Source organism: Etheostoma spectabile, unplaced genomic scaffold, assembly GCF_008692095.1.
Source record: "Etheostoma spectabile isolate EspeVRDwgs_2016 unplaced genomic scaffold, UIUC_Espe_1.0 scaffold00018484, whole genome shotgun sequence".
NCBI classification, from domain to species: Eukaryota; Metazoa; Chordata; class Actinopteri; order Perciformes; family Percidae; genus Etheostoma; species Etheostoma spectabile.
Genome location: NW_022604281.1, coordinates 178,967 through 200,870, shown reverse-complemented (window position 1 = coordinate 200,870; position 21,904 = coordinate 178,967). Strand labels below are relative to the sequence as shown.

Genomic DNA, 21,904 nt, shown 5'->3' with positions numbered 1-21,904 from the left:
CAATTATCTTTGTTTAATATCTATGACTCATTACTATCTAAGTAACTGGTCATTGTGTTTTCTCCCAGTTTCACCCTTTGTTACTCAAATAAACGTGTTACAAGGATCCCGGTCGCCAGTGCTTGATGGTGGAAGGTGTTTAGCTGCTGGTCAGATTGCACAGCGTTACCTACGTGAAGGACAAGACATATTTCATGGTAAGTATTTCCAGGTAATCTCTGCACCTCTAATCTCTGCACCTCTGTTATTCTAATATTACCATGTAATAAAATTGAAACAGGCAGTTTTGCATTTTCCACCACTGATTCATGGTTGTTTGACAGTAACTACCAGAAGCATTTCCAGGTAATCACTACACCTCTGTCTTACTACGTCATAAAATAGAAACAGGTAGTTTTGCATTTTCCACCACTGATTCATGGTTTTTATTTCAGAAACTACCGGAAGCATTTCCAAGTAATCACTACACCTCTGTTTTTGTATTATTACCATGTAATTAAATCGAAACAGGCAGTTTTGCATTTTGCACCACTGCCTTCTAAATCTCTAACCATGCGCCATTTCTTGCCTAAAACAATATAACCAACAATATGTTAAATTAAATTTGATAGATGTAACTCCCTGATGGTCTAATGGCTAGGATTTGGCGCCCTCACCGCCGCGGCCGGGGTTCAATTCCCGGTCAGGGAATGGTCAGGACTTGACAGATACAGATTTAAAAGAGTAAGTTTTTGGTTGATTTGTCAAATTCTTCCTCATTAGTTTAACGTTTTAAAGAGGACCATTTCCTTTAAAGCAGACCCTCGACAGAGGATGTGTCCTTTTGTCATCATTGATGGGTCATAAACACTTCATCTGCCTCCATCTCAATAACAATTCAAGCAGTAACTAAACCCCTAACCAACATTTTTAACTGAAAACCAATGTATGGGAGTGTCAAGTAATGTTATTGTTGGATTCAGGTCCAAATTTTGACATTTTAGTGCAATGCAAAGGTGCATAACAGATTTTTTTTCTACATACCGGGAGCGATGCAAAGCAGGGGTGGCCGACTAGTCAAGGAACAGCAAGAGACTTGGTATTTAAGACTACAAACTGACTATGTGACAGATGTGTAATCTGTCATGTCCTGCCTTCTGAAGCTCTAGCCAGGCGCCACTCCTCGCCTAAAACAATATGAGTCATTCCAGTAAGTGAAAAGAAAACTCACATCTACAAAGATAAATTTGAAAGCTGTGACTCCCTGATGGTCTAGTGGCTAGGATTCGGCGCTCTCACCGCCGAGGCCCGGGTTCAATTCCCGGTCAGGGAATGATCAGGACTTGAGAGACTCAGGTGTGATGTTTGAAAGAATAAGTTCCTGGACTTGATTTTGATTTGTCAAATTCTTCCTCATTAGTTTAAATGAACTGACAACATCAGTTATATGACTTACAGTTCTCAAAGACGCACACGACCTCAGCTGATTATTCTCCAGACAGCTAGTCTCTTTTTCTTTTCTCTCACTTTTTGTCTCTGTCTGGCCTCATGTATTTGCTTGTATTACATCACGTGACCTGCATACCAATGACCGTAAAGATTAATACGTACAGTACATGGTTTTCAGAACTGTACCTTCAGATAAAGGTAAGGCCACTTGGGTTATCTTTGGGCTGCTCTATATTTACCTGCAGAATGATAAACCCTAGAGTTAGCTTACTCCAGATTATTTAAGCAACAAACGTCCCTGGGTGGACTTGAACCACCATCCTTTCGGTTAACAGCCGACTGCGCTGACCCATTGCGAACAAGGTGAGGGCCATGTGGGGCCTCTGAGCATCATTTATAGACCAAGTAATTATTCTCAAGTCAATCTTTTTATTGGAAAACACATACTTACATGACCATAGAATATTTTTAGTTTTCTCCTTTTAAGTAATGCATATTAGTATCTCCATACTTCCAGCCAACAATCTCCTATATTACTGACACATTTCATCTCTCCTTTCATCTGTACAGGCTTAGCAATATACTTAAAATATAAAAGTAAAAGTAGCCTTATGAATGACAAAGCTACCTGGACCAGACAGATGTTACTAGAGAGCACACTGAGAAACTACAGTGGACATGGAGAAAAGACTCTTTATTCTTTATTCTTTATATGCCATTGCCTACATTTTAAATGGCCGTCTGCCAATAGGCCTAAAACATATATAAACATATAGCCTATTTATATTGACAGAGACTGGGACTCCAGGTTAATAAGATTCTGACCGAGTAGCAAGATATGAATTCAAGTGTGATTTTGTGAGAAGTCTGTGTATGTTCTGTGGGAAAATAATACAATGACTGAGGTGGTGATGAACAGGGCACTCAGGAACGGCCACGTAAAAGCTGGCTTAAAGTATATACTGAATTAACCAAAGACTAAATAAGAGTGTGTGTATGTGTGACATATTATACATTATGCTTTGCAGCTGGGGTACAGCTAGGAGGGAGAGAACAGGAGGGCTATCTTAGTCAGATAAGCTACAGTGAGCACGAGAAGAGGAGATGGTGAGGCCAAGGACACTGAAGTTCGAGGACGGTCTGATAACTCAGAGAACAGGACGTACAAACTAAGAAGGGAGTGAACATAGCTGTCTTGTGAAGTAAATGATAACTGAAAATAATAGACAGGCAAGAAGGAAGAGGGAAGAGGCAGAGCAGGGAGTGTGCCCCAGCAACAGTATAGCTGACCAATCAGGCCCCACAAGGGGAACCAATATAACCCTGAGCACGCTATTGTTAAAGTGCCTTTTTGGGGAACCTCTGTACTAGACAAGTTTCCATCAGGTCCGTGCACGTAAACTGCCCGGAAACGCATTTCATCTGTTGACCACAAGAATAAACGCTGTGTTAATTCATCATGGAGTCAGTTGTCAGTTTATAGAAGGATTTCTCCAACAAATTTGGTGACCCTGACGTGATAACGTAATTGGACAGGAGAATCCAACTGGACCTTGGCATTGTGTCCACGGTCCGGTTCAGCTCAGCCACCGGACTGACATCCCGCAGCCCGTGAAGGGGACTGAGCGGCGATACTGCGATTCGTTGGTGTGATCACTGAGAGCTCTCAACAAAAAAGGTAAGCAGAAGCCTGTTTAAAATCAAAATTCTGTTATTGGCTGAAAACTAAATTGATGTGATCACATTTCAACTGTCGTAAGTGTTGTTTTAAGCGAAAAGTATTGATTGAATGTGCTGTAATTAAAGGGATATAAACAGATGAAATGTTGGGGCATGTGATGTGATTAAACAGAGAAAAACAACTAGAGAGTTGTGAGAGAATTGTTGAATAATACGGGTGGCGGTAGGAGAGGAAAAGGGACAAATAGTCAGAGGAAAATACGTCCAGATGGTTGACGAGGTAGGAGACTGCTAAGGACAGATAGTTCAGATGAGTGATTGTGAATTGCCACCCTTGGTTCTGTGTGAACAACCTGAAAAGAATTGCAGTTAACAGATTGTCATTGTAATATTACGAGTCCACCGCGAGTGTATTTGTGCAAAGGAGTGAGAGGTCACTTTTTAAGTTGTAAAGATTATAGAGATGTACATAAAAAGGCTCTAGATGGAGTCTTAATGAAAAAGTTGTTTGTTGTTGCATGTGTGATTTTTGTTGTGGTTTGGCTTGTTGGATTTTTTCTCACTGCTTATTTGTTGTAAAATGACGACCCCTTATGGTAAAGTGTTAGTAGGGGCAGTGAAAAAGTATGGCAATAAAGGAGAGGAGAAAGTAGCAAAAGAGATTGTGAAAGAATGGGAGAGAGGAGGATGGATTGAGGGAGAAGGGGCGCCGTCCCCGGAGAAAGTGAATGAAATAGTGAAGTATGAAAAAAGTAAGTTGGAGTATGCGGAAAGGCAGGCAGAGGAGGAAAAGAAAAGAAAATGGTTTAAATTGACTAAACCAAAGCAGAAGGAGTATGAAGCGCAGAAAGAGAAATATGGGGTGGGGTTGAAAATGACAAATGCAATACAGAAACAATTGGGATTGACAAAACAAGATGACAAAAGTTCACCAAAAACTGAGACAGAAGCTGAACAGAATAAAACCGCTAGCGCAGAGAAAACCCCGCTGCCCACTGAGGCGCCCCCGCCAACAAACCCTTTTTATCCAGACATAAGAAACCTAAGAATTTCCGCTCCACCGCCGCCGTATACAGGTCCAACGGCATCAAAACCCACAGTCCAAGCCCCAGTGGTAACTGCCCATTTACAGCCAAATGCATTACAAATAGACGTACCACAGGACCCATTGATACCGGCATTAGAGGGCCGCGTACAGGATTTAGAATGTTATCTAAATTTAATGGTACAGTCAGCGTCAGGGGGAGCAGCAGCGGCTCCACCACAACCAGCGGCCACAGTCCCAGCCGGCCCAAGCAAAGCTAGTACCCCATATTCAGCGTCTTTTTGCCAACAAAATCCAGAGCATTTTCACATGTCAGTAAAAGGACCCAGTCCACCTCACCATAGTACCCCACAAGACTCAGGAAGTAAGGAAGATAGCGAACAGTCAGACAGCAGCAGGGAAAGTGAGCAAACAGACAGAAGCTCTAGCTCTATGGAAATGACTAAAAAACGACATAAACGCAGGCCCAGATCTAGATCACAAAGTCCTCAAGACGTTTTTGTAGCAGGCACATTTAAAGGTAAATTTACCAACGAGGACCCTGACGAAGTTATGCTGCGAAGATCAACTAGAATAAGGGAAAGACTTAACAAAGAGTTCAGAGAGATAAAAGAGCAGCAAGAGCAGCTGCGTCGAACAGTGAATGAGCTCAGTGAGGAAGAGCAGACGCGCCACACACCAGAGGCGGGGCTACAATGCCCACTCCGCCCAGTAGGAGGAGGAGGAGGACTGTTGATGTACACCCCTTACAGTTTTGGTGACTTAGATGCTCTGTGTGCAAAACTCCCCTCCCTGACAGGAGGGGCTGAGCATTTCCTCACAGCTTTCAATAGTCTTACAGCAGGAGTGCAGCTGTGTTTGGGAGATCTCAGAGCAGTATTGGGTAGAGTAATGGGAGCAGATGAAGCTAGTGCTGCCCTCACCAGAGGGGGAGCTGGACCCACTGTTCCCGCATCAGTGCCTGCATCAGCAGTAACCCCTGGCATTTGGGCTGAGCTGCACCGCATGTATCCCACAGTTGGGGATCATGCAGCATGGCATGATTTAAAAAGACTAAGTGAACGAAATTTTGATGCCTATGCAGATAGAGCAAAAAAGATTTGGCAGCGTGCTATGAGGGAACAGTGGGACCAGTCCGCCGCCACAGTGGCGCTGTTCCGCCATGGGGTACTAGGGGGATTACCCACAGCAGTTCAGACACAGTTAGGAGGAGTAGTAGGCCTGCAAACAATGACCGATGCAACATGGGGCGAGAATGTGCGTCATTTCCTGTCAAAACACCAAAAAGGAGCAGAGCAACAAGAAGATGAATTAAAAAGACTACAAACTCAATTGTTGAAGAAACAACTGGAAGAATTAAACAAGCCCAAGCCCAGCAAAGCTAAACAAATGACAGTCTCACAGAACCCCCAACAGTCAGAAGCCCCAGTGTTGGAAGCAGTCACTCAACTCTTACAGAGAGCACAAGCTTCCTGGCCACCACCCCCACAACCACCATGGCCAGCGAACACGAGCCAGCAAAATTGGCCCACAAGAGGAAGAGGGCGAGGTTTTCAGAGAGGAGGAGGAATGACTAGGTCCAGGCCTGGAGGAAGGACCTCTCAGCCCTACTTCCTTTGCTACAACTGTGGTCAGCAAGGCCACTATGCAAGAGAATGCCAAGAGCCCCCACCACAGCCCCCTAGAGGGCCAGGGAGAAATCCCTCACCCCAACCATACCCCGGTGAGCCATGGCCACTGTCCCCCGCTAATCAGGCCCTACAACAGCAATGGTATGACCAACAGGGTCCACAATGAAGGTGTCCTCCCACTGATTTTCATTTTGGTCTGACCACAGAACCCCTCATTACCCTCACTATTCAAGGTAAACCACATGTAATGCTGGCAGACACAGGAGCAACGTTCTCCTGTCTAAATTCCACCTACTTCCCTCCTTCAGCTCAAACTCAGTCAGTTATGGGAGTCAGTGGGACCCCTATCTTACAGCACTTCACACAGCCATTGTTAACCGAATTTAACTCACAAACACACACACATTCTTTTTTGCTTTCCCCTGCATGCCCAGTAAATTTATTAGGAAGAGATCTTATGTGTAAATTGAATCTGTGCATATGGATGAATGTGGATGGCATTCATGTCACTCCTGTTCCTCCAGTATCCACTCCTGATTCCCCAGTCACCATTCTCTCCCTCACACCAACCCCAGTGTCAGAACTACACCAATATGTATATTGGTTACGCCTGCTTCCCACAGGCCCTGACACACCCTCCATTCAACATGCATTCAACATCCTGAAACCAGCCATATACAGACTGCACCCCTACATGTCCCCACTCCCACAAGTACACTGTACTCTACATGTAGCTGACGACCTGGACACCCCATATCAAGATGACTGGGAGACAAACATGCAAGGACAGCACCCACTTCTCTTATGCAGAGGCATATATTGTGGTAAAGAAGGGGTGGCTGCTTCTGTGGTCTTAACGCACTCCTCTGAAGACTGGTACACACTCTGGGAATCTTCTTCCCCGCATGTCACACTCGCAGTAGGATTTGGCCAGCAGGCCAGATCCCTGGGCCCTATGATAAAACGTGCACTAACATTTAAATGGCTCCCCACCTCCACACCTGGCCTTCTAAAAGCTGACACTGACGCTGAAGACATGTGGTGCTTTAAAGGGCCTCACACAACAGAGAAAACATTGCCTGAAGTTCTCCCACTCCCCAGAGAACATGGACTCCCCTGCACTGACCATCCCAGCGCAGCTACCGCCCTACTAACTCTTCCCCAGCATCTGTTCACCACCGGCCCATATGACACTGGACTCTTAGAAACACATCCTGTGACTGTTACAATCAGACCGCAGCACCACACAGTCATTCACAGACCACAGTATAGACTCACCCCTGACCAGGTCCAAGGCATAGCTCCAACCATTCAGGGACTCTTAGAAGCTGGTGTCATATATCCCACTCGTTCTCCCTGGAACACTCCCATTTTACCTGTCCCCAAAGCTGGAGGAAAAGGATGGCGCATGGTGCAGGACTTCAGACCCATTAATGACATTACTGTCCCAGCTGTGCATCCTGTCCCAGACCCACATGTCTCTTTGACATCACTTAACCCCTCCTTCACCCACTTCACAGTGGTTGACCTGGCCAATGCTTTCTTCTCTGTGCCCCTACACCAAGACTCACAGGAGTACTTTGCATTCACTTTCAATGGTCAACAATACACGTATTCCAGATTGCCACAGGGATACAGAGACTCACCTGGACTGTTCAACAGGATCCTCAAATCTCATCTTCTGCAGCTGCAACTCCCCACAACTGTGGTCCTCATACAGTATGTGGACGACCTTCTGCTGGCTGCTACAGATCCCCTCACCTGTGTGGAACAGACAATGGCACTGCTGACATTCCTAGCCTCAAAAGGCTACAAGGTCAAAAGGGACAAAGTACAAGTTGCTAGGAGACAAGTCCTCTTTCTGGGCAGACAAATTTCATCAGCAGGCCTTGGGGTGTCTCCCAGCCATAGACAGGCTATTCTGCATCACCCGCTTCCCCTCACAGTTGCAGACATGCTGTCTTTTCTGGGCCTCACAGGATACAGCCGCTCACATATCCCTGACTATACCAACAGAACTACATCGCTCAGGGAACTGGTGGCTGCTGCTGGTCATCGCTGTCTCACCGCCCCCCTCCTATGGACAACAGAGGCCGAGGCCGCCTTCTCTGACCTCAAAAGTGCCCTAGCAAGGGCAGAGACACTCACCTCCCCAGACTACTCACTCCCATTTCATATGGATGTTTCTGAAAACAATGGCTTTCTCAATGCCATTTTATTTCAGAAAAAAGGGGGAGACAGACATGTACTGATGTACCACTCATCAAGGCTGGATACAGTGGAAAAAGGACAGACAACCTGTGCCCGCTATGTAGCGGCGCTGGCAAAATCCATTGACAAAACAGCACATATTGTAATGTGCCATCCAATAACAATCCACACCACACATGGTGTCACAGCTTTTTTGGCCAGCATGGAATTTGCATACAGTGCCACAAGGAGAACAAAACTGCAGACTGCCTGTACCCAACCGCACATCACCTACTCATCAGAAGGAATAAACATGGCCAACAGTATGAGTAGACAGGGAGTGCCACATGTTTGCGAGGAAGAAGCAGCCCAAGAAAGCAGAATAAGGTCAGATCTGGAAAACGTACCAGACATGTCGGCTGACATGTGGCTCTACACAGACGGATGTTGCTACAAAACAAAGGATGGGACTAACAAAGCATCATATGCAGTAGTCCAACAACACCCAGATGGAACACATCAGACATTGGAAGCAGGAATAATAAACCAACCAGCGTCAGCACAGAAAGCAGAAATAAAAGCTCTGATCGCAGCCCTTCTGCTAGCCAAAGGAAGAACAGTGAACATTTTTACAGACTCTGCTTATGCTCATGGAACAGCACACTTGGACGCGATCATGTGGAAAAGGCGAGGATACGTCACCTCTGCAGGAATGCCCATAAAACATCAGAAGGAGATAATGGAGCTAGTGGAGGCTATTGCCGCTCCACTAAAGGTGTCCATAATGAAATGCAAAGGACATGACGCAGGGCAAGGAAGAGTAAGTGCAGGAAACGAGGCAGCAGATTCTGCAGCCAAAAGAGCGGGAGGATACTCCCCAAAACAGATGGTACTATCGAAAGAGATAGAATCACAACCAATGGCACTGGAGCCTAAAGACATTCTAGAAATGCAGAAAAAGGCAGGAGCCTATGAATGGAATCAGTGGCAGCGGAGCGGCGCCACAAAAGACAAAGATGGGATATGGAGGTCTCATCAAGGAAAGATAGCAGCATCAGCCGAGATGTGCAGAATGTTGCTACCTGAGGCACACAGACCAACACATGAAGGAAGAAAACAGACTCTCCTGAATCTGTCTGAGCTGTGGTGGCACCCCAATTTGAGGGACATGGTGACACATTTTTGTCAGGAATGCAGGGTGTGTGGAGAGCATAATGTTCAGAAACCATACACCACACTAAAAGGAGCGTACCCAGTCCCCACAGCTTGTTTTCAAGATATCAGTATAGATTATACTGATATGGGCGCAGAAAATGTGGTAGGGGGAAAAAGGTATCTTCTGGTGATGGTAGACAGGTTCTCTAGGTGGGTAGAAGCCATTCCCACCAGAAAAGAGGACGCAAAAACAGTGGTGAAATGGCTCAAAACTGAACTCATCCCGAGGTATGGGGTCCCCAGGCAAATAAGGTCAGATAATGGCACACATTTTAACAACAAACTACTAAGAGAAGTAGAACAGGCCCTGGGAATCACTCATGCCTTCGGATCAGTTTATCATCCACAGTCACAGGGAATGGTGGAAAGAGCAAACCAGACATTGAAGGCTAAGATAGCCAAGGCATGTGCAGGAAGCAAGTTAACATGGGTAGAAGCGCTCCCATTGGCCCTCATGGCTATGAGGTCCTCAGAAGGACGAGAAACACATTTGACCCCACACGAAATAATGACAGGGAGAAAAATGCCAGGACCTCCACTAGATGGAGGCCACATGCCAATGTTAGATGTTCAGCAAATAGAAATGACAGACTATATGAAAAAGCTAACATCTCTGGTTTCAGCCCTTTCTACGCAGATCCAGTTGGCGAACAGGAAACCGCAGGAGGAAGCAACACTACCTGTCAAGGTAGGCGACTGGGTCAGGGTCAAAGTTCACAAGAGGAAGTGGACTGACCCCAGGTGGTCCGGGCCGTATGAAGTGAGGGAGGTTACTTCACACTCGGTCCAGGTTAAAGGTAAAAAAGGAGCACCTTGGCACCACCTGACACATTGTGCCCCAGCCGCACCTCCTAGCCGCCCATTGGCAGAAATTAGAAAAGCAATCCAAAATGTATAGATGGAAGAGATGTTTTGGCGGGGAACAGCCCCCGCGTAGTACACCCATAACTTGGAAGGCAATGGGGTTTGGGAAAAAGACAACAGTTGTCCTAGCAGTAGTAGTAGTAGTGGGAGTTGCAGCATTAATTCTGGGGTTGGAACATGCGTATGGGGACCGAGACCACAAAGAACAATCACCCGGTAGTGTCCAACCACCTCTCAGTAACAAAGGAAATGAAACTAGACGAGAGAAAAGAAGAGCAGTTTGGGCAGTAGTGAAGCAACACACTAAGGGCCCATCCCCAAGGTGCGGTGCCAGATTGACTCTCCCCTATGTGAGAGACTCAACCACGTCATTTACCTTTGATTTGTGTCAGGCTATAGACTGCGGGGGGTATAATAGTTTCTACAAAAAAACACAGATGTGTACATCTGTGACGACTATCAAAAGGTAGAGGACTGTGAAAGGAGCGCTTCCGGACAGGTGAAAGGTAGTCTCTGTAACAGCTGGTATGACGCGGGTTGGACAACAGGAGGGTGGAAACCATGGGCGAGGTTGACAGACAAAAGAGATTGGTGGGTACAACAAGATGAATGGGAGATATTATCTATACAGCGGGACTATAGTTCAGACCCCACGAAAAATCCCATAACCCTGTCAGTAAATAGAGCAATTGGGAGCAGGAACGGTCAGGATGTGTGGATGTTAGCCATAGGTGTATGGATAGCAGGAAGTGACCAGATAACCCCCCTGCAGATAAATATTTTGGATCCCCTCACGCACACACAGAATGACACTGACATGGCAGAGACTACAGTAAACCCCCCCCCCGAAGGAGGAAGACGTAATAGTGCAGGACTTCTCTAAAATGAGGGTGGAAGATGTGTTAGAGTTATCAGCAGGTGCAGGCCAGGACAATTTATGGATCAGGTGGCTAATACAGAATGCCAAAGAACAACACATGGAAGGGTGCGTGGCCTGTGCCACAGCTAGACCAGTCATGTTCACTAACCCGGCCCCGTTGTTTCCTAATGAGGACCCAGCAGGATATGCATGCATGTTGAACTTCACACACTCTAAGACAGCTTCCCGCAATTGTACTACCCTAGCATCCCTCTTTCCCCCAGGCTTTGAAAAACCAGGGTATTTTACCGCCATAAAGGGGGAGGGTGCAAGATATCACTGTTTCAATCTCACCGGATCAAGCAAGCCCACAATCAAACTAGGTGATATACCCCCAGACTGGTGTAATACAACTGTACAAAACAAAACAGCCCTAGGCCCAGTGGCTAGAATAGGACTATTCTACTATTGTGGTGGTCTTAGGTTGTACTCCCAGATAAAGTTCCCAAATCAAACGTCAGGAGTTTGTGCTATGGTTAGATTAGCTATGCCCATATCTTTGGTGGGGAGTAGAGTCCACTATACCCACCATAAGGCTGTGCAACTGACCGTAAAGAGAAGGCGCAGGGCCCGTAGTATGCAAGGCCCGGCTTTTGATCCATGGGCGGGAACCCCAACCTATATAGACAGCATAGGAGTTCCTAGGGGTGTCCCGAATGAATACAAATTGGCAGATCAAATAGCCGCAGGATTTGAGAGTATACCACTGCTTTCAGCCATCTTCCCCGTCACTCCCAGCAAAAATGTAGATAGGATAAATTTTGTGCATTATAATGTTTTACGCTTGAGCAATGCAACTAGGGATGCCATCGAAGGCCTGGCCGAGCAGATGGCCCCAACGTCCCTCATGGCGCTCCAGAATAGGATGGCGCTGGACATGCTGTTGGCTGAAAAAGGAGGAGTCTGTTCCATGTTCGGAGAGATGTGCTGTACGGTCATCCCTAACAACACTGCCCCGGATGGGAAGGTCACCAGGGCTTTGAACCAACTTCGAGCCCTTTCCCAGGAGATGCATGACGCCTCAGGTGTATCAAATCCATTGGAGGGGTGGATGACAACCTTTTTTGGCAAATGGAAGAATCTTATCACTGCTTGTTTGACATCTATTGCTGTTTTTCTCGCTATTCTAGTTACCTGTGGGTGTTGCTGTGTGCCCTGCCTGCGGACCATGATATCCCGGCTCATCACCACTGCCTTGTCCAAAGAAAAAGCGCCGCCTCCCTATTCCGCTGGGATGCTGCCATTACTCACCATGCCTGAGGACGGGGAGGACGTTGAGGCACTGCAGTTAGTGTAAAAAGTGTTCGCACCTAGTAGGTGCGAAAAGGGGGAATTTGTGGGAAAATAATACAATGACTGAGGTGGTGATGAACAGGGCACTCAGGAACGGCCACGTAAAAGCTGGCTTAAAGTATATACTGAATTAACCAAAGACTAAATAAGAGTGTGTGTATGTGTGACATATTATACATTATGCTTTGCAGCTGGGGTACAGCTAGGAGGGAGAGAACAGGAGGGCTATCTTAGTCAGATAAGCTACAGTGAGCACGAGAAGAGGAGATGGTGAGGCCAAGGACACTGAAGTTCGAGGACGGTCTGATAACTCAGAGAACAGGACGTACAAACTAAGAAGGGAGTGAACATAGCTGTCTTGTGAAGTAAATGATAACTGAAAATAATAGACAGGCAAGAAGGAAGAGGGAAGAGGCAGAGCAGGGAGTGTGCCCCAGCAACAGTATAGCTGACCAATCAGGCCCCACAAGGGGAACCAATATAACCCTGAGCACGCTATTGTTAAAGTGCCTTTTTGGGGAACCTCTGTACTAGACAAGTTTCCATCAGGTCCGTGCACGTAAAACTGCCCGGAAACGCATTTCATCTGTTGACCACAAGAATAAACGCTGTGTTAATTCATCATGGAGTCAGTTGTCAGTTTATAGAAGGATTTCTCCAACAGTTCCAATTTAATTAGATTAAATTTTGTAATGGTAACTCCAGGGAAATTATTTGAAATTTATTGAGGACTAGATTAGGACTGGATTTAAAGCTGATTGTGGTTTCCAACTTCGGCCCAGGTGTGTCTTTTAAAACACAGATGGAGACAACTTCTCTCTGTTGATTTATTACAATCAATCATCAGTATAAACATGGGGGGGGGGGCAGCTCTGCTATGAATGTGTGTGTGGTAATAAATGAAATAAACAACATTGTAAAGGCTACCATACACAATGTATAGGAATCATATATGCTAGTAAATAATAACAATAAACCAACTACTAATTACATTATCTTAATGAGCAAGGACGTTCAACAATCGCCATTATATCGAATCAACAGCCAGGTGTAACCTAGCCAACAGTAGAAGAACGTAAACAAGCTAACTTTTAAATGTACCAGAACTACAGACCAATACAACAACAGGCTTACATGAACTGACAACATCAGTTCTATGACTTACAGTTCTCAAAGACGCACACACATTCTCAGCTGATTATCCTCCAGACAGCTAGTCTCTTTTTCTTTACTCTCACTTTTGTCTCCGTGTGCCGTGCGCGCCTGCTCGTGGTGTGAGGTGCATGTCCGCGCTATTCTCCGACATGGACTCCAAATCACACCTGATAGACAACCTTTAGTACAAAACTAAAGTAACAAGCCAATTTTGTAAAATGTAGGGAGTAGAAAGTACCAATATTCGAGTAGAAGTAAAAAGTCGCCCAAAAAATAAATAGTAAAGTAAAAATACCTGAAAATTCAACTGGAGTACAGTAATGAAGTATTTGTGTTTTGTTACTTCCCATCTCTGATGACCGTAAAGATTAATATTTACATGGTTTGCAGAACTGTACTATTCTGTACTTGTACTGTACTGTTCTAATAGAGGTAAGGCCACTTGGGTTATCTTTGGGCTGCTCTATGGTCTCCTGAAGAAGGATAAATCCCAGAGTTGACGCACTCCGGGTTATTTAAGCAACAATCGTCCCTGGGTGGACTTGAACCACCATCCTTTCGGTTAACAGCCGACTGCGCTGACCTATTGCGCCACAGAGACTGCGCCTGTCTGATGTTTTATGAGCGGGAGCTCGATCTTTAAGCCACAAACATTTGCTTTATGGCTTTTTGAGGTTGAGCTGCACATGTATGCTTATCAGGCTATTTTCCTGTTACTCAGAAATTGGGGAAGCTGACTCATGCTGAAATGTAGAAGCTGGACGTGCATTGCATTTTTCTTACATGTCAATTGAAATCTGACTTTGAATTCAAATACTTGGCATCCAAGAAAGTTCTGGAACTGATGATGTATCAGTCATTTTGCTGGTGGTTTCTTGGTCACAGGAACAAGCTTGATCATTTACATACAGTTGCACGCCACCTATCACTAAACTGTTGGGTGGGGCCTTATGTATTTGCTTGTATTACATCAAGTGACCTGCATACCAATGACTGCAAAGATGAATATGTACATGGTTTGCAGAACTGTACCTTCTGATAAAAGTCCACTTGGGTTATCTTTGAGCTCATAGATCCTAGAGTTGGCTAACTCCAGGTTATTTAAGCAACAATCGTCTATGGGTGGACTTGAACCACCATCCTTTCAGTTAATAGCCGACTGCGCTGACCTATTGCGCCAAAGAGACTGCGCCTGGCTGATGTTTTATGAGCGCCAACTTGATCTTTAAGCCACAAACATTTGCTTTATGGCCTTTTGAGGTCGTGCTGCACATGTATGCTTATCAGGCTATTTTCCTGTTACTCAGAAATTGGAGAAGCTGCCTCTATGGTCTTCTGCAGAAGGATAAATCCCAGAGTTGGATCACTCCAGGGAGCTCGATCTTTAAGCCACAAGCATTTGCTTTATGTGAGCTTTGCTAACTGTGAGAAACTGTCACAAACGTAGATGCGAGGTGATGCAGCGGCGTCTAGAAGCTGAGGAGACAGGCTTAATTGCGGGTGGTGGAACATGTCTATGTCTGTGGATCCTCATGGAGGCAGATTGATTGATTGTTATGCTCCCTTATTTGTGCGATATAACAGAGATCTAATGTTTTATCAAACCTGGTTGGGAGAGTAACCTTTCTGGTTACTTCTTGACGAATAAAGCAAGTAACGTCACTCAAAGAAAGTTACTGGCTGGGAACCAAAGCCATATCAACTGCAACACATCTGTGCATTGAGAATGAAAATAAATGCTCAGAGATGCATCAGCGGCTTCCAGTAACTATTTGATATTATAGTGTTATCCATGAAGGCACATCTGCCGTTTGTCATAATGAGATGTGTGACCGCAATTAAAGAGCACCTCTCGTTGTTGGCAGGATTCGAACCTGCGAGGGGAGACCCCAATGGATTTCAAGTCCATCGCCTTAACCACTCGGCCACAACAACCTGAAAAACAGTGTAACACTGATTTGCACTAATATTTACACTGACTCACGAAAAAAACACGAGTAAAATTAAAAAACACTGCATAAACTTTGCTACCGTGTGTTTATTTAAATATGGGTACACTTTACATGTAGGTGTATACTTTACTGCAAATTAAACTGAGATGTCAGGGTTTCAATCTCCACCCCTGAAAAGTGCTGCTTCTTAGCCGGATTACGTCTGGCCATGTCGAAAATAGTAGGGGCGAGGACTCAAAACAGAGAATATATTGGGGCGTGATATTTTAATTGTTGTGATTGTTGTGTGCCTTTAATATCACACATGTAGATATAATGAAAGAAACTGCCTAGCAAACTCTTTTGAAGGTTCCATGGTGTAATGGTTAGCACTCTGGACTCTGAATCCAGCGATCTGAGTTCAAATCTCGGTGGAACCTGTTTTTAAGCCACAGCACAGGTGAAAACATTCAACCTTTCAACTTTCCACATCTAGTTTAAAGTAAGCTTATGTTGGTGGGGGCATGTTGAGGAGTCACCTGGTTGTTACAGTTTTTTTGGATTGCTTAAGCACGATTTTCAAAACAGGGCCCGTGTTTTCAAAACACTACACACAATTAGCACAACCACACACCCAACTAGCAAAACACTACAGATCCTTTGCATAATTAAACACTCTTGTAAAAACTATACAGTTCTGTTTAAAAACCACACTTTGTTACCGTATGAAACACACACGTTTCACATTACTATACTCTGTTTGCACGAGTTACACTCTGCTCTGATAAACCTAAAACACTTTTAGCACTTCTACTTCCCTATGATTAGAGTTGGCTACCATCAAAGTACAAATATAATGTAAATTCACCAAACGCTACACAAGACCAATGTTGCAGACTGAAGAAACTCATTTATTTCTCAACACGACCAAAATGTTGACATGGAGATTCATAATACTGTAACAAAATGTCACTTTACGTATTGTAAAAAACACTAGACATTGTCTCTTCGCCTAGCTGGATCTGGCCAGAGAATTTCATCAACATCGCAGGCAATGTTGTCATTAGCAAGACACCTTGGAAAGAAACGTCTTGAATGACGAATCCATCCTTGTATTGCTGCTACCTCCATCTGGTCACAGGCCTCCTCCATGGCTTGGATGAGGGGTACCTCAGCCTGGAGACGGAGATCATATACCTTCCACCGCCATGCCGAGAAAAACTCTTCTATAGGGTTGAGAAATGGAGAGTATGGTGGAAGATATAGGACGGTGAAATGTGGATGTTGCTGAAACCAGTTCTGAACCAGAGCAGAGCGGTGGAAAGACACATTGTCCCAGACAACAATGTATTGCATATGATCGATTTGATCTGCTGCTGTTATGTTGTGCAATTGGTCCAAGAATGTAAGTATGAGTGCTGTGTTGTAAGGGCCCAAATGGGCATGGCGGTGGAGGACCCCATTCTGTGTAATGGCTGCACAGAGTGTTCTATTACCCCCACGTTGCCCTGGGACATTGACTATAGCCCTGTGGCCAATGATGTTTCTTCCCCTCCTTCGTGTTCTCGTCAGGTTGAACCCAGCCTCATCTACGTAAATGAACTCATGCTGGATCTCCTCTCCATCCATTTGTAAAACTCTCTGAAGAACAGTGTCAGGCAAAATTGTGTTCAGTGTAGATCTAGTATACATATTACAGTACAGTAAAAGATTATGAGACAGTATGCAAGATCACAATGCTTAGGTGAATACATACCTCTGCATAATCGTGCAGCAGTCGTTTCACCCTTTCGGAATTGCGCTCGAAAGGCACTCGATAAATTTGCTTCATTTGAATATGTTTTTTATTAGGATGCGTGCCAGTGTTGATGTTGAGACCTGATGGATATTGTTGAAACCGACGTGGTTATTGACAATGTTAGCTTGGAGCTGATTGAGGGTTATAGCATTGTTGGCCAAAACCATGTTTACTATGTCCCTCTCTTGCTGTTCTGTGAACATAGGAGGCCTTCCCCCTCGTCGTTCCTGACCCTCAGTTCTATGTAGAGAAAAAAACAGTAAACAATAGTACAGTCATTTCACAGGAAAAGGTAACAGAAGTGCTGATAGTGCATAGAATACAGTACTGTAAGCAGTTGCTGAAACCGTGCAGATGTTTTTGATGTGATGATATTTTTACAATACCTATTTTCCAGTCGAAATGTTCTTATCACACTTGCCACTGTGCATCGGCTTAGATTTGGCTGTACTCGCAGTCTAGCCTCCCTCAGCGTCAGGCCGTGGTTGACAACGTGGTCAACCAGTGTTGCACGGATCTCATTTGTCAGATTCGGTCCTCTTTGAGCACCTTCTCGTCTTCCTCTTCCTCTTCCTCTACCTCCAGCGTGGCCTCCATCTCTTCCTCTTCCGTTGATTCCTCCTCTGTTGATTCCTCTTCCTCCCCATCCTCCTCTTCCTCCTTGTCCTTCTCCTCCTCCTTGTCGTCCTCCTCCTTGTCCTTGTCCTCCTCCTTCTCCTCCACCTCGTCCTCCACCTCGTCCTCCACCTCGTCTTACTATTTCTCTGACTCTTTCCATTGTGCTTGAAGACCGATGAACTCACCTGCTGCTTTTTATAGTGCTTATACACCTGATTGGTGTGTCTCCAATTAAACAAACAAGTGTTTGCACACCTGATGACTGTGTTGAATCAATTGGTTGGAAGGTGCGGTAATTTGACAGTCAGTGCTTTGGTATTGCAAGGAAGTGACTTCATAATAGATTTTTGTGTGTAATGTATGTTAAGTGTGTTTAGTGTTTTGCAAATCACTGTGTGTAGAGTTTCGCAACAAGTGTGAGGTTGACAATGTGCTTATAGTTGTGCAAATATGGGCTGATGTTTTGCTTCTTGAGTGTAAGGTTTTGCTAATAGTGTACTACTTTTAACTTTAGTGTGTAAGCAATCCAAAAAAACTGTAATTATCTCAACACTTTTAAACAGTCAAACTGAAACACTGGCGGTGAGCTCCAGGTCCTGCAGCTGCAGACGGACATGGATAGCTTCAGACCCGCTCACCACTAGTGTTGGTGGATTAGCAAGCTAGCGTTAGCAAACTAACCCCGCTTATAAATAAATACCTTTTAATTATCTCAACACTTTTAACAGTCAAACTCAAACAATAGGGTGAGCTCCAGGTCTTGCAGCCACGGACGGACCACCATCAGTGGGTATAATGCGTGCCTTTTAAATTACTTTTTTTTTTGTTAGCGGGCTGGTTGGTTAGTTCGCTAACGCTAGCTTGCTATTCCACCAACACTGGCGGTGGGCTCATGGGGGGTTGTGCCGCTGCTACCGGGTCTGGAGCTTTCCATGTCCCGCTGGAGATCAGATCATGTCGAGGTCGGCAGCGGAGCTTTCTAGCGATGTTTCCCCGCTGGCCGAGCCCCACTGACGGCGGACCGTCTGCGTCTGCAGGACCTGGAGCTCCAGTGTTTCAGTTTAACTGTTAAAAAGTGTTAAGTGCTAATTAAAAGGTATTTACAGTATTTAGAAGCGGGCTGGATGCTAGTAAGCTTATGCTAGCTTTCATGCTACATAAATAAGCCGGACAGAGTTGTCCCTCATCTGGGGATAGACTTTAATGCTTTACAAACACCAAAGCAAGTAAGCGCTGTGACTAACATTACTCTTCTGAAGTGATTTTGGAGAGGGACATCAGGTAGAAATACGCTGGTTGACTAACATGACACCATTGTATTCATATAATAATAAGGTGACCAGATTTCTCAGACAAAATCCGGGGACATTTTCAACTCAGAAGCGTATTTACCTCCAAAACAAGTAATGTTTTTATTTTTGTAAAACTTAAAATGGGGACACAAGACCTAGAGCTGTTCTTATTAGGGGCTGAGCCCCCCCAGGTCTGATCCTAGACCCACCCCTGCTGCTACTTCCTACTCCACTCCACTACACCTCAAGATAGAAAGTCCTAATATTTCAAGATAAAAAAAATCCATCCTTATACTTCTAGATAAAAAGTCCTAATATTTCAAGATAGAAAGTCTTAATATTTCAAAATATAAAGTCCTAATAGTCCTAATATTTCAAGATATAAAGTCCTTATAGTCCTAATATTTCAAGATAGAAAGTCTTAATATTTCAAGATAGAAAGTCTCAATATTTCATAATGTTGTAATGTTTAGCCTACTGAACTACTGACAGCTTTTGCTTTACTGCTCAAGGCTTGTTTCTGCAACAGCTCATTGAGAATCAGATACAACAAAAACTACTGAGGACATATTTTCCTTTGACATTGATGCAGTATTAAACGAGATCGCTGCAATGTAAGTTATTAGGATAATTGTCCAGCTTGTATTTATGTTCATAAAAGTGCTTGTTTAGCTGCTAACAGACTCAGATTAATGTTCTAAGTGTCTGACAACATTATGGGAAGGATTTCTAAGGAGGTCGACCTTTCTGTTAAAGATTAAGATCCTTTTTAAAACATAAAAGTCCGCGAAATTGCGTTAGCTAAACCCACCAGACTCCATGTAAATAATCAGTGATTTTAGCATCGTAAAATACGGCTTCTAAAACATCTCTGAGCACCGCTGGCTCTGGCGGTCTGGAGCCTGCGTGTGTTGGGTGTGCGATTATCGGGTACGTTTTTTCTTTCTTTCATTACAATTTCGGGTCTTTCAGTCACAGTGAAAACTGGGGACATTTCCGGGGGACAGATCCAGCCGGGGACAGGTAGCCAAAATCGGGGACTGTCCCCGGAAACCGGGGACGTCTGGTCACCCTACCCAACAGCCCTAACCCCTATATAATAATCAATCCAGGCTAACGTGAATGGCAGTGACTGCATGTTGCTTCCTCTAAATTTCAGGTTGTGGTCGACTAGCGAGGCCAGCTCGTCAGTTTGATTAACTGACCAGACCTGCATGCCTCTTGTTTCTTTGGGCTTTTCAGTTTCTATGCTCCTCATATCTGGAATAAACTCCCAGAAACCTGTAGATCCGCTGCTACTCTCAGTTCTTTTAAATCAAGGCTGAAGACCTTTCTTTTTGATGCTGCCTTTCTTTACATGACTGCTCATTTCTTTAAATTTCTTATGCTGCACTGTAACTTTTATTCTTGTGTTTTATATGTCCTAATGTTTCTATTTTGTTTTTAACTGTCTATTCATGTGTTTTATCAGTTTTTAATGCTTATGATTTTTAACTGTTTGTACTTGTGTTTTATCTGTTTAACAGATTTTATGTAAAGCACTTTGAATTGCCCTGTAGCTGAAATGTGCTCTACAAATAAAGCTGCCTGGCCTTGCCTTGTGTGTGTGTGTGTGTGTAACTAGATAAAAAATGAAATGCTTTGGACTTTTAATTGGCACTTTAGGGATTTATGGCTTAGACCAATGCTGTTTATGTAATGTTTAGGTAATATTTTATGTTTGTCTGTGATTTGTCCTCAGACCTGCTGTACTTTCCTATGGACTATGGGATCAGGTCAGAGTTGACTGTGGGAAAAAGTTTTATCTGGCATTATTCATACAGGAAAAGCTGGCAGAATACAGACACAATACTAAAAGGCAGCCTTACCTTCAGACTCCTTCTACAAGGGTGAAATGAATGTTTTGTTAAAAATTAATCCAGGTTTCTTGCAATTGTATTTCTAATGAAGGCTGGCAGACTTACAATATCCTTAAAAACCTGCACAGATCCATGTGATTGAGAGAATGTGGTGGGAGGTGAATCCCAGAGTCAACTACCCTTTGAAGACAGCTTTGGTAGAGCTGGGGGACCAAGAGGAAGTCAACATAGAGGACAAAACATCAACATATTATGTGTCAAACCAAAGACATGCCAGCTGGCTAGGATTGGCATCACAAAAGTCATAGAGGCATGGAATGCACACAGGATCCCAGGTATAATTAATTTAATTTTACTGACTACATTACTTACATTACATTACTGATCATTTTTGCTGTGCTATTATAGATTTCAATTTGTATTGGATTAGTTAATTTGTAGCTCAAATTAAACTGCAAATGTATATTGAAACTACAGTATATGGGCAGATTCAACATGTAAAACATGTTATGTTTTGAAGGAAAGGGAATACCAAATGAACTGGTTAAAGAAGGCTGTCCTGCAAAAATTCCTGTGGACCTTCTGCCTGATGGTTCTGTTGCAGCTGACCTGTATCAGCAGGAAATGGGATCCATGTTGAAAAGGGAATCCACTTTTGGTTGGGATCCTTTCCCTCTGAAGAGGCCCAACAATGGACTGAAACTGAGTTTGGTTCTCATTTTGACATGTTATCACTGTATGAAAATGTGGTTCACCATAACTACGGCCCTTTTAAAGATGCAGTTAGGTCTCTTATTGATTTCACCAGAAGGTGTGTGTGACCTGCAGTGGTCAATAAAGAAGCAGTATACTTCAAAAAATAACATTTATTACAGAGGAAACTGTAAAAGTGGTTTAAGTCTATAACAAAATAAAATGCACTAACAATGCAGTAACTCTGATTGTTTAAAATGAACACACAGCATTTACAATCTGTGCTTTAGGTT

General features: G+C 44.2%; 1 protein-coding gene and 4 non-coding genes across 5 annotated transcripts; 2 read left to right on the top strand and 3 right to left on the bottom strand.

The window, feature by feature from the left end:
- Positions 1 to 1,240: 1,240 nt before the first annotated feature.
- On the top strand, positions 1,241 to 1,312 carry trnae-cuc (transfer RNA glutamic acid (anticodon CUC)). Its single transcript has one exon. It is a non-coding gene; the product is annotated as a tRNA-Glu (tRNA).
- A 12,635-nt stretch (positions 1,313 to 13,947) lies between these two features.
- trnan-guu (transfer RNA asparagine (anticodon GUU)) lies at positions 13,948 to 14,021 on the bottom strand. The gene has a single exon. It is a non-coding gene; the product is annotated as a tRNA-Asn (tRNA).
- Positions 14,022 to 15,273: 1,252 nt separating this feature from the next.
- On the bottom strand, positions 15,274 to 15,355 carry trnas-uga (transfer RNA serine (anticodon UGA)). Its single transcript has one exon. It is a non-coding gene; the product is annotated as a tRNA-Ser (tRNA).
- A 364-nt stretch (positions 15,356 to 15,719) lies between these two features.
- On the top strand, positions 15,720 to 15,791 carry trnaq-cug (transfer RNA glutamine (anticodon CUG)). Its single transcript has one exon. It is a non-coding gene; the product is annotated as a tRNA-Gln (tRNA).
- A 552-nt stretch (positions 15,792 to 16,343) lies between these two features.
- LOC116680577 (insertion element IS630 uncharacterized 39 kDa protein-like) lies at positions 16,344 to 17,317 on the bottom strand. Its single transcript, XM_032509513.1, has 2 exons — positions 17,108 to 17,317; positions 16,344 to 16,992 (listed from the first exon to the last, which is right to left on the bottom strand). Exons 1-2 carry the CDS (start codon positions 17,180 to 17,182, stop codon positions 16,345 to 16,347), a joined length of 723 nt encoding a protein of 240 aa, XP_032365404.1. The 5' UTR covers positions 17,183 to 17,317; the 3' UTR covers position 16,344.
- Between the last annotated feature and the right edge of the window lie 4,587 nt (positions 17,318 to 21,904).